Raw genomic sequence first — 13,286 nt, forward strand, 5'->3', positions numbered from 1 at the left:
AAGGTTCTTGGAAGATGGAATGGCAAACCAATGTCTAAGCAACCTTTGAGCTATGAACATAGTCACAACAGTTGTGGACGAAATGCAGAAGAAATCGTACAATGCATCAGCCATGAAGGCAGCCCCTGTTTCCAACTGGGCTGCCTTGGGATGCTGAGAACTGCTGAATACAGGTGTAAGAGCCTAAGCCAAATGAAGCAATATGAATGAGGAACTGAATGTATGCTTCAGAGCCTTCAATTTCTGGCTTGCAGGTCCCGGAGGAAACTACCTTGGGAACTGAGGAGATTCTCCATGCCCTCTTCAGCAGGGAATAGAGGTACCCATACAATTTTTATGCACAAAACAAGCAAACAAATCACCCAGACCTCTGCTAGGAATCCAGGCCCAAGACCTGGAGGAGGGAATGACCTCTTGAGCCACAGAAGATTCCCCTGATTCCAAAAAAAACACAGAGGATGAAGGTAAATAGTCTGGAGTAGCAATCATGAGGATTCTTCAAATTGTCCACTGCTGCCCCATGTTCTGTTCCTAGTGAAAAAACAGCCTCAGATTCTGTTGGAAACCACTGCCACTTTCTCCAAAGCTCTGCAGGGGTTAAACCAGACAAACAGCTAACTCTCCTGCTGCTCTCTGTTATAGAAGGAAAGAACAAGCTGGCACCACAGCACCGATCTGACATGCCTCCAGAATGTTTACACAACTGCCACAGACAACAGCTAGGCCAACCACTTCAGGACAGCACTCCACCATCAAGGCCTTGGCTTTTTTTTTGCTCTTTCTTTTTAAACCTTTATTCACCTCTAATAACTTCTGAGTAGGTTTTTTTTTCTGCAGAACAAAACGAGGAGGTGAATGGGAGAAGAACAGGCCAAGAAGGTGAGGAACCCAGTCCAGAGCAAATAGATGACATGGGCCACTGAGGGAGTGGTCTACCAGGGGCAAGGACGACACTAGGCTCAGCTCCAAAGAGATAAATTCCAAAGCCTGCTCTGCTCACACATCACCAGGGGGGAAAATCAGTCCACCAAACATGCCCTGGAATCGGAGGAATCCAGTTACACTAGTCCAGCACATGTTTACCACCTGCTGGAGACAGAGAATACTAGAAAGGATACCGTTGCACCATCTGTTTTATTGTGAGGTGTTCATGGTAAAAGGTTGTAGTTTTTGGTCTTCATTGCTGCAGGTAGGCATAAAACCTACATCTGGTCTAGTCTAGCTGGATGATAAGGAACATTTCTTTTGGACAAAAGGAGTAGGATTTGCAGGAGAGACTTTCTTTCTGAAGAATGCACCCCCACAAATCCTCATGTAGCCTTTCACTTTGCCACATCACCCTCAATATGCAACCCTCTTCCTCAATCCCACACTCAAACTCCCTCTCCCCTCCTCCTCCAGGCCCCTTTGATTCATCTCTCATCGCTGGACTAGATGATCTCTTCTTCCAATCTGGCTATTTATGATTACCAAGAAAGGGAAATGGGAAAGGGGATGGTATTTGATATATCACCTTCTGTGGTTACAAAGTGTTATTATTACTTATTTTGTACTTGGGGCAATGGAGGGTTAAGTGACTTGCCTAGAGTCACAATGAGCTGCAATGGGAATCAAACACGGTTCTCCTGATTCTCAGGCCACTGCACTAACCATTAGGCTACTCCTCAAGGGCTATAACTATAGCGGGCAATGTGTACCTTTGTTTAGTTTGCATGGTAATAACTTTTGAGTCACAGTGTTATTTGAACTGGGATTCCATGTTTCTTAGTCTGTGATTCTAACTGTTAAAGCTACTCTAATGGAGATGGAGTGTTCCCTAAATCTCGATCCACCACCCTACTTCTTCTCACCAGTAGCAGAAGTATTCTCTATGGCCCTGGTAGACTGCATCACTACTGTCTCTCCATAGGAGTTGTTCTCCCTTCCTTCTTCTTGCTCTTTAGCTCAGGCAATTGCCTGAGGTAAGTGGGCAAGCCTATTTTTCAAACCCTGGATATAAAAATAGATGTTAAGGGCACTCCTAGTGGTTGAACATGAAGAAAGCTCAAAGAAATAGTAGAAAATGCTGGACAAAAAGAAAAGAATTCTAATTGTAATTATCTAAACATTAGACTCATTCCTAACCATGACTTCCAGAGGTTAGGATATGTAGACAGACACACTCAACAGTATTTATTTTCCCTCTTTTTTCCACTGCTCCATTGCTCTAACAATCAAAGAAGATTGACTGCACCACGATTAACAAAATGATGTTGTATAATATATGGAACAAGAAAATCTCTTGAAAGTAATTATATTTTTATTTATCAAAGCTCTGACTTGTAGCATAACAAATAGCATACTTAAATGACTTGATATGATTCTTTTACAAAAAAGAGCAAAAAAAATTCACTCTAAAACATCTGGAAGGCAATATATATTTACAATGGAAAAAAGACAAAAGAAATTAAATAAGCAGTCTTCATTATTCAAAACAACTCTATCCCGAAGCATCAAAATTCTGAACACACCATACTTTACTTTATCAGTATTTACATATGCTTTAATTTGACAGTTTAGATACTTTAACTTCCATTGTATTGTTTTATCTATGCTATAAATAAGTTCCACTGTTTTTTGTACAATAGTTCTATTTTTCCTTAAATAAGTGACCACATAGAAAATAGCTAGTATGTAAATATTTAAGCAATAAAAGTGAAATAAAAATGTAAATAAGTTAAGATATAACACAAATGCTGATCACTGAAATCATTATGATAAATGCTTCTATTAGAGCTGAAGGACATATAGCTTGGATTCAGACAAAGAAACCACAAAAAAATCATTTCGAAAAATAAAGACAGTCAAAACCAGTTCAGGTCTAGGGTTTTTTTTTTTTTTTGGGGGGGGGGGGGGGGTTTACTAGAAACTTGAAAATGGAAAATGCAGTACAAGTCCAAAGCATGATGTAGTGTTTGTAAAATAAAATAAAAATATCTTAAACTGAAATCTAGCACAGTAAACAAAAATTAATTTGGATGTATTAAAAGTATAACCAGAACCTGATGTATAAGAGACACTGATCTTCTATTCAGCAAGACGTATCATAGGTGACGTATCAAGCAATTGTCTCCAGAAATGGTATTGCAGTCCATCATACATATAGTTTAGTATTTAGAAACTCACTGCGCCTCATCCAACAATGGATTTAAATTTCAAAGATTCAGGTAAGTGGAAGGGCTTCACATATGGCAGCTACGTCTCCCTCTAGTGCCTAAGGACAGACGAAGCTTGGCTCTCTTGCTTTGTAGTGCTCATTAAAGTCCAACCTAAAGCTAAGGAATCGAAGGCTTTCATCAGAACTGGTCGTCAACAGATCAGAAACTGCTGTACAATACCCTAAATGGCAAAAAAAACAAAACACATCTGTTATCTAACAATACAGATTCTGACTGAAGATAAGATTATATAACTCCCAGTACAGCTATGTTTTAAGACTGACTCTTGGCCTTCCACAAAACTATTTCCTGTAAAAGAAAAAGCAGAGATAGGTCCAGAGACAACTTAGTAAGCTAGAAGAGGTAATTTTTAAAAAAGAAAATATGCTTGGGTTACAACCTAGGGAATAGTAAAATTAAAAAGCTGTACATAAGGAGTAGACTGAGTAGACTGCAAGGGAAACTACCACGAATTATATTTCCTTTCATCTGTGATCTTTACCTTTCTTTATTGCATAGGAGTTATTTTTTTTTTTTGTGAGACCATAGAAAGTCCCTTCTTTAAATATATACATTAAAGCAATAATAGAGCATATGCTAAAAATGGAAACAAAGGCAGTCCCTGGATGAAATGAGAGTAAATACTTTGCCATTTCCCATCCAGGAACCACTGCTTCACCCATCTTGGAAAAGACCTCTACCTGTGTACATCTTATTATTGGCAATGCCTCCACGTTTTGATAGTATCTGGTTCGTATTTTGTTATTCCGTAAGAGTCAGCCAGCAATCTACATGTGATAGTCAATCAGTTTAATTTTTACTATTTTGATGCTATATCTAATTCACCTTTTCTATTTACTCCCCTCATATTAAAATGGGAAACCTGAAGAAAGATTGAAAAAAATTCTGAATTGTTTGTATAGTGATCCAATAAAAGGTAGGACAAACTGAAAAGAATTCAGTTGAAAATGCAACAATCTGTGAACAGAAATATTGTTACAGATCAGCACCTGATAGAAATGTGTGAGTATCCTCAGCTGAGAGCATGTTTTTGGTATGGATTCTTGAAACTCCCGAATCCTTTTGTTTTCCTCCTCCTCTTCTGCTGTTGTAACACCCCACTGCCCCTGCAGAAAATAACCAATTATCCATGCCTATAATTACAACTGTGCCCTTTTTCATGTAATAAAAGACAAAAGCCTGAACTTATGACAATTCTCTGCTTATTAATTACTTTCCTCTGCATTTCCATCTCCATTACAGGAGTGATAAAAAACTAACATTCAGTTACATAAAATGCTGCTTTGTCTTACAGCAGTTCAGACATTGCAATGCGCCCATTATATGCCTCCTACAGAGGAAACAAGACACCCATCAAGCACCCATGCCCCAAATATGCCTCCCTTTAATATGAAGGAAACTACTGTTCCAATTACATATGGTACAAGACCTACAATTGCATCCCTTTTTCTATCACATCTAACTGTCTTGTTACTAGTATTACATGCCCATCAAACATGACAGGAATATTATGTGAAAAGCACTAACCGCTGCATGCAAGCAAGCTTTTTTTTGTTGTTTGCTTTACTGAACAAAACACAACACAAACATTTGTTCAGTTTATATATAAAAACATTTTAATGGAATAAGCATGAATAAATGCTGCTGAATACATTTACTCAACTAATAAGCAAATCAAAAGTCTGCAATCTGTGACTTGGCTCAAGTAACTGTAACCTGTCATGTACTGCAAATTATACCTCAAATTCTCTCTGTTTCTTCCTTTCTTCAAACTCCAACCTCAGCTGTAGTTCTTCCAGTGCAGCTCTATACATGGTGTCTTGTGCATTTTGAAACTCGATGATTTGATCAAAAACAGCACGCAGTTGGTTTAATAATGCCTAAACAAATAAGCAAGAGTAAACTACATCTATTGGTTTCTACCTTTTCAACAACATTAACAGCAATGCAGTTCAAGTTAATTTAATAAACAATGCTCTCACCTATTGCAAAGAAAAAATGCTACTGCTTTAAACATATAAGCCTCACAAAATCATTAGCACAGACAATATTTTCCAAAGAAAGTCACTGGACCAAATATTAATTTGGCTTGCTCTTAGAAAGTATATACCATAATTTTAACCAGACTGCAATGCAATATTTTTCTGAAGTTATTAAACAGAAGAAGGTGGCCATATTTCTACAGAAAGCACTAAAGAACCAAATGACCCTGTAAAGCCATTAACAGGGTAAAATATTAAGAAACAATAAGGATTTCTGGTATATATCCAATCTTTACAGTAACAATGACACCACATTCTTGAGCAGTGCATTAACATCAAATATACAACACACCAAAACTGTAGCCAAAACTAGCTCAATACAAAACTCAGCATAACATGTTTTAAGCAGTTTTTAGGGTATTATTTGAAATGCTAACATACCTCAAGTTTTTTAAATTTCTAATCTAAGATCCAATCATATATAGAGTAAAAAGGAATTGTACCTGCTTTATATTGTACACTGATAAATAAAATAGTTCCTTCTAAATGTTTATCAAAACATTCTGAAGGACAAAGTGCGGCAGTAACAACATAAAGCATCTTTCACTGTTCATGCTAAGAAAAAATATTTTATATACCATTTCCTTTTCTCCAAAATAAACTTCCTGAAAAGAGAAATGTATTCATACCTATTAATTTTCTTTCCTTGAATTCTACTACACCAGTCCAAAGCAGTGGTCTGTTCCTTTCCAATCAGGAAATGGAGGCAGAGATTCTGAACTACTCCAGTGACATCGCCAGTATAAGGACTGGTGCATGCTGGAATCCTTCAGTATTGCTGCTGCCCAAGCAGATAGGACCAAAGTATAAGTAGTTCTCCTTAGGGAAACCTCTGCAGAACATATTAATCAGTCTCTTATGATTCAAAAGACTAATGATAGACAGAAGCAAATCAAATTCCCCCAGAATCCCAAGCACTACAGTCTTCCAGGGCATATCCTGGACTGGTCTAGTAGGATTCTAGGAAAGGAAATTAACAAGTATGAATAAATTTCTCCTTCCTTTTCATCCAGCTAGACCTGATCATACTAGTGAGATGTAACAGAGCAGTCCCTCACTGGGAGGGGGAAAATAAGTCTCCTTGTATGACTTTCCTGCCAAAGGCTGACTTATTCCTGGCCAGGACATCTAGCTTGTAATGCTTCACAAAAGAATGAAGCAGCGACCATATCACTGCTTTGCATACAGTGGGGGAAATAAGTATTTGATCCCTTGCTGATTTTGTAAGTTTGCCCACTGACAAAGACATGAGCAGCCCATAATTGAAGGGTAGGTTATTGGTAACAGTGAGAGATAGCACATCACAAATTAAATCCGGAAAATCACATTGTGGAAAGTATATGAATTTATTTGCATTCTGCAGAGGGAAATAAGTATTTAATCCCTCTGGCAAACAAGACCTAATACTTGGTGGGCAAAACCCTTGTTGGCAAGCACAGCGGTCAGACGTCTTCTGTAGTTGATGATGAGGTTTGCACACATGTCAGGAGGAATTTTGGTCCACTCCTCTTTGCAGATCATCTCTAAATCATTAAGAGTTCTGGGCTGTCGCTTGGCAACTCGCATCTTCAGCTCCCTCCATAAGTTTTCAATGGGATTAAGGTCTGGTGACTGGCTAGGCCACTCCATGACCCTAATGTGCTTCTTCCTGAGCCACTCCTTTGTTGCCTTGGCTGTATGTTTTGGGTCATTGTCGTGCTGGAAGACCCAGCCACGACCCATTTTTAAGGCCCTGGCGGAGGGAAGGAGGTTGTCACTCAGAATTGTACGGTACATGGCCCCATCCATTCTTCCATTGATGCGGTGAAGTAGTCCTGTGCCCTTAGCAGAGAAACACCCCCAAAACATAACATTTCCACCTCCATGCTTGACAGTGGGGACGGTGTTCTTTGGGTCATAGGCAGCATTTCTCTTCCTCCAAACACGGCGAGTTGAGTTCATGCCAAAGAGCTCAATTTTTGTCTCATCTGACCACAGCACCTTCTCCCAATCACTCTCGGCATCATCCAGGTGTTCACTGGCAAACTTCAGACGGGCCGTCACATGTGCCTTCCGGAGCAGGGGGACCTTGCGGGCACTGCAGGATTGCAATCCGTTATGTCGTAATGTGTTACCAATGGTTTTCGTGGTGACAGTGGTCCCAGCTGCCTTGAGATCATTGACAAGTTCCCCCCTTGTAGTTGTAGGCTGATTTCTAACCTTCCTCATGATCAAGGATACCCCACAAGGTGAGATTTTGCGTGGAGCCCCAGATCTTTGTCGATTGACAGTCATTTTGTACTTCTTCCATTTTCTTACTATGGCACCAACAGTTGTCTCCTTCTCGCCCAGCGTCTTACTGATGGTTTTTGTAGCCCATTCCAGCCTTGTGCAGGTGTATGATCTTGTCCCTGACATCCTTAGACAGCTCCTTGCTCTTGGCCATTTTGTAGAGGTTAGAGTCTGACTGATTCACTGAGTCTGTGGACAGGTGTCTTTCATACAGGTGACCATTGCCGACAGCTGTCTGTCATGCAGGTAACGAGTTGATTTGGAGCATCTACCTGGTCTGTAGGGGCCAGATCTCTTACTGGTTGGTGGGGGATCAAATACTTATTTCCCTCTGCAGAATGCAAATAAATTCATATACTTTCCACAATGTGATTTTCCGGATTTAATTTGTGATGTGCTATCTCTCACTGTTACCAATAACCTACCCTTCAATTATGGGCTGCTCATGTCTTTGTCAGTGGGCAAACTTACAAAAATCAGCAAGGGATCAAATACTTATTTCCCCCACTGTATATGTTCAGGAGATATGGCCTGGGCTTCTGCCCATGATATCACTTGTGCTCGCATTGAATGAGCTTGAATTCCCTCCAGAACAACCTTGTACCCTAACTACATAGGCCGCTTCAATGGCCAGCTTTATCCAGCATGCTATGGATGCCTTAGAACAGGGGTGCCCAACCTTGTTCCTCAAGGGCTGCATATATAAGTACATAAGTAATGCCACACTGGGAAAAGACCAAGGGTCCATCGAGCCCAGCATCCTGTCCACAACAGCGGCCAATCCAGGCCAAGGCACCTGGCAAGCTTCCCAAACGTACAAACATTCTATACATGTTATTCCTGGAATTGTGGATTTTTCCCAAGTCCATTTAGTAGTGGTTTATGGACTTGTCCTTTAGGAAACCGTCTAACCCCCTTTTAAACTCTGCCAAGCTAGCTGCCTTCACCACGCTCTCTGGCAACGAATTCCAGAGTTTAATTACGCATTGGGTGAAGAAACGTTTTCTCCGATTTGTTTTAAATTTACTACACTGTAGTTTCATCGCATGCCCCCTAGTCCTAGTATTTTTGGAAAGCGTGAACAGACGCTTCACATCTACCTGTTCCACTCCACTCATTATTTTATATGTCTCTATCATGTCTCCCCTCAGCCGTCTCTTCTCCAAGCTGAAAAACCCTAGCCTCCTTAGTCTTTCTTCATAGGGAAGTCGTCCCATCCCAGCTATCATTTTAGTCGCCCTTAGCTGCACCTTTTCCAATTCTACTATATCTTTCTTGAGATGCGGCGACCAGAATTGAACACAATACTCAAAGTGCGGTCGCACCATGGAGCAATACAACGGATTTATAACATCCTCATACCTGTTTTCCATACCTTTCCTAATAATACCCAACATTCTATTCGCTTTCCTAGCTGCAGCAGCACACTGAGCAGAAGGTTTCAGTGTATTATCGACGACGACACCCAGATCCCTTTCTTGGTCCGTAACTCCTAACGTGGAACCTTGCATGACGTAGCTATAATTCGGGTTCTTTTTTCCCACATGCATCACCTTGCACTTCCTCACATTAAACGTCATCTGGCATTTAGCCGCCCAATCTCCCAGTCTCGTAAGGTCCTTCTGTAATTTTTCACAATCCTGTCACGAGTCAACGACTTTGAATAACTTTGTGTCATCAGCAAATTTAATTACCTCGCTAGTTACTCCCATCTCTAACTCATTTATAAATATATTAAAAAGCAGTGGTCCTAGCACAGACCCCTGAGGAACCCCACTAACTACCCTTCTCCATTGTGAATAATGCCCATTTAACCCCACTCTCTGTTTCCTATCCTTCAACCAGTTTTTAATCCACAATAGGACTTTTCCTCCTATCTCATGACCCTCCAATTTCCTCTGTAGCCTTTCATGAGGTACCTTGTCAAACGCCTTTTGAAAATCCAGATACACAATATCAACCGTCTCTCCTTTGTCCACATGTTTGTTTACTCCTTCAAAGAATTGAAGTAAATTGGTCAGGCAAGATTTCCCCACACAAAAGCCATGCTGACTTGGTCTCAGTAATCCATGCCCTTGGTTGTGCTCTGTAATTTTGTTTTTGATAATAGCCTCTACCATTTTCCCCGGCACTGACGTCAGACTCACCGGTCTATAATTTCCCGGATCTCCCCTGGAACCTTTTTTAAAAATTGGCGTTACATTGGCCACCCTCCAATTTTCCAGTACCACGCACGATTTTAAGGATAAATTGCATATGACTAACAGTAGCTCCGCAAGCTCATTTTTCAGTTCTATCAGTACTCTTTCGACACAAATCGGAAGATGGGCGTCCTTTTCCCAGGGTCGCCCAAATTGGCATAATCGAAAGCCGATTTTGGGCGTCTTCAACTGCTTTCTGTCGCAGGGACGACTAAAGTTCCCAGGGGCATGTCAGAAGCATAGTGAAGGCGGGACTGGGGCGTGCTTAACACATGGGCGTCCTCGGCTGATAATGGAAAAAAGAAGGGCGTCTCTGACGAGCACTTGGACGACTTTACCTGGTCCATTTTTTCTTGTGACCAAGCCACAAAAGCATGCCCGAACTGACCAGATGACCACCGGAGGGAATCGGGAAGACCTCCCCTTACTCCCCCAGTAGTCACTAACCCCCTCCCACCTTAAAAAAAAATGTAAAAAATATTTTTTGCCAGCCTCTATGCCAGCCTCAAATGTCATACCCAGCTCAGTGACAGCAGTATGCAGGTCCCTGGAGCAGTTTTAGTGGGTACTGCAGTGCACTTCAGGCAGGCGGATCCAGGCCCACCCCCCCCCCCCCCAACTGTTACACCTGTGGTAGTAAATGTGAGCCCTTCAAAACCCACCAGAAACCCACTGTACCCACATCTAGGTGCCCCCCTTCACCACTTAGGGCTATGGTAGTATTGTACAGTTATGGGTAGTGGGTTTTGGGGGGCTCAGCACCCAAGGTAAGGGAGCTATGCACCTGAGAGCAATTTGTGAAGTCCACTGCAGTGCCCCCTAGAGTGCCCGGTTGGTGTCCTGGCATGTGAGGGGGACCAGTGCACTATGAATGCTGGCTCCTCCCATGAACAAATGGCTTGGATTTGGTCATTTCTGAGATGGGCGTCCTCAGTTTCCATTATCGCTGGAAACTGGGGACGACCATCTCTAAGGATGCCCATCTCTAAGGTTGACCTAAATGTTAAGATTTCGGCATCCCCGACAGCATTATGGAAACGAAAGATGGATGCCCATCTTGTTTCATTAATATGGGTTTCCCCGCCCCTTCCTGAAGATGTCCTGTGAGGACGCCCTCAGGAAAACCTGGGCGCCCCGTTCGATTATGCCCCTCCACGTCACCTGCAAATAACGGAGAACAACATTCCTCACATCCAAGTCTGTGGACTTTGCAGATCCATGCTCAAAGGCTGGGAGAACCACCGCCTGATTGAGATGGATAGGAGAAATCACCTTTGGTAGAAAGGACGGGACCATCTTAATGAAGACAGAATGCTCTGAGAATGACAAATATAGGTCCCTACAGGACTAGGCAGGCAATTCGGAGACCCTCTTGGCCAGACTGCCACTAGAAGGTTTAAGGTAAGATGTTTCAAGGACTCAAAAGGCACTCTCCTCCCTCCCAGCACATTGAGGACCAAGTTAGGGTCCTGCTGGGGTAGGATGTTTCACTCTCTGCAGGAATATCACCACTTTAGGATAAGCCACCAGAGCAAACCCCTATATCTTCCCTCAAGAATAGGAAATAACTGCTACTTGTACCTTCAAAGAGTTAAGGCCAGCCTGTGCTTCAGGCACTGATGCAGAAAGGCTAAGACAGATGACAACTGTGCCTGCCAAGGAGAAAGCTGTTTCTTTGGAGCATCAGTGCTCATCTCCATACACACACAAGCCAAAGAGATGGACTGCTTCGGGGCCCCGAGTAGAGTATCAATAACCTGCACCAAGTAACCTTTGTTTTTTAAGCAGTGCCTCTCAAGGGACAAGCCATAAGCAGGAAGGGATAAGAGTCTTTCATTATGATGGGACCCTGCCTCAGGATCCCCCTTCCCCTCAGGAGGAGAAATGACCCAGGAGATGACACTGTAGGTTCTTATACCAATGTCAGTCCAGAGCCACCAGGATCACCAGGTAGGGGTTTCTAGCTACCTTCCAACGTACTCTGCTTATCAGGGGTCTGCTGTGTCACAGCACCAATTCCTGACACTCCTGAGGCTGAAGAAACATTCACACTTTGCATTCTTTCCTGAGGTCTTCGGACCACAAGGAGTCCCCCAGCAATCCACTATGAGCTGAAACACCTCAGGACTCAGCTCCCATTCTCCCAGATCCAAGAAGTACATTCCTTGATCCAGCAATATGAGCAACTGACAGCACCAACAGGCTGAGCTCTGCCACCGAATAGCCAATCTGTTTCCAGAACTACCACTGTGCTCCTGGTTCTTCCCTGCTTGTTGATAAGCCACCATCATCGCATTATCTGACATCACTTAGATTGCCTTTCCTGTCAGCCAAGGTAGGAAGTGCCCAAGTGCCAAGCAGATTGCCTTCTTCTCCAGCTGACTTGTACACTTACCATTTGCCCTACACCACCATGTCCTCAAAGTGGGTATCCCTGAGGATGGCATCCATGGTAATTACTATCCACTGGGGGAAGGGGGTGTCTATCAGGGTTCAGGTGCTCTGTGCCCTTTGCAGGGAGAGTGAATTGGGAATGCAGACCTCAAAGTACTGGGATTGGGAGGCTTTTCTGGACAGCAACACTCTCTGGAAGGGCCACATATGAGCCCTGGCCCTAAGGACCGCCATTATCCCCAGCAGCTGAATGTAGTCCTATGCTCTGGGTTCTGGCTGCTTGCAGAATGCTTTTTTGGGCCTGGGGTTTGCTGATCCTCTCCTACTGAAGGAACAGCATGACCTTCAATGTACTGCAGATATTCCATGACCTGAGAATGTACTAGTTGACTTCTTGCAAATTCACCATGCATCTTAGGTGTTCTAGGACAGCAGCGACTGAGGTTATATCCTCTTTGTCTAAGTAGGGGTGAACTTGGAATCCTTGTCTGCAGAGAAAGGCCACCATCACCACCACCATAACCTTGGAGAAGATCCACAAAACAGTGGCTAAGCCAAAGGACATCACCCTGAATGGGAAGTGATTGCCCAACACGCAGAACTGCAGGAAGCATTTGTAAGGTTCCCAGATAGGGATGTGCAGGTAGGTTTCTGTCAGATCTAGGGAGGTGAGAAATTCAGTCAGCCTGACTGCTGTGATTACAGAGCTCAAGGTTTCCACTCTGAAATGTGGGACAACAGAAAGGCATTAGTCTAGGATAGAAGAAAAACAGCCTCTTTTCTCTGAAACCACCAAGTACATAGAGCACTGTCCCAAGCTCCTCCCTGAAGGGGGCACTGGACCATAGTACTCAAGATAAATTTCTCAAACCATCCAAAAGTACCAATTACCATACTCCCAAGAAACTGAATGCTAGGATAAAATAATTTCTAGTTCTGAAACCCGAGGAGGGCCCTAGTCTGAAAAGTTATCTGATGGACATCTGCAAAGAAGAAGGAACCACATGTAACTATTCAAAGGCACAGTCTGGGTGGAGGTGGACCAGAATGGCAATGTACATACATGAGTTATAAAATACAATGTGTGCACAAAGAACACATGCAAATTTATACAGGGACTGGTTCTAGATGCCTTTTCTATAAAGGCTTTTATGTACCCT

The 13,286-nt window shown here is 42.6% G+C and overlaps 1 protein-coding gene across 1 annotated transcript in view; it reads right to left on the reverse strand.

Moving 5' to 3' along the window:
- Positions 1-3,174: 3,174 nt before the first annotated feature.
- LOC115459086 (gamma-tubulin complex component 3-like) overlaps positions 3,175-13,286 on the reverse strand; it is a gene marked incomplete at its 5' end in the record, with an annotated part of 81,340 nt that continues 71,228 nt past the window's right edge. The window contains 5 exon segments of the mRNA XM_030188954.1: positions 3,175-3,271; positions 3,274-3,357; positions 3,360-3,378; positions 4,208-4,324; positions 4,958-5,098. Coding sequence (XP_030044814.1) covers positions 3,222-3,271; positions 3,274-3,357; positions 3,360-3,378; positions 4,208-4,324; positions 4,958-5,098 — 411 coding nt within the window.

The sequence above is a fragment of the Microcaecilia unicolor genome, unplaced genomic scaffold (assembly GCF_901765095.1).
Source record: "Microcaecilia unicolor unplaced genomic scaffold, aMicUni1.1, whole genome shotgun sequence".
NCBI lineage: Eukaryota > Metazoa > Chordata > Amphibia > Gymnophiona > Siphonopidae > Microcaecilia > Microcaecilia unicolor.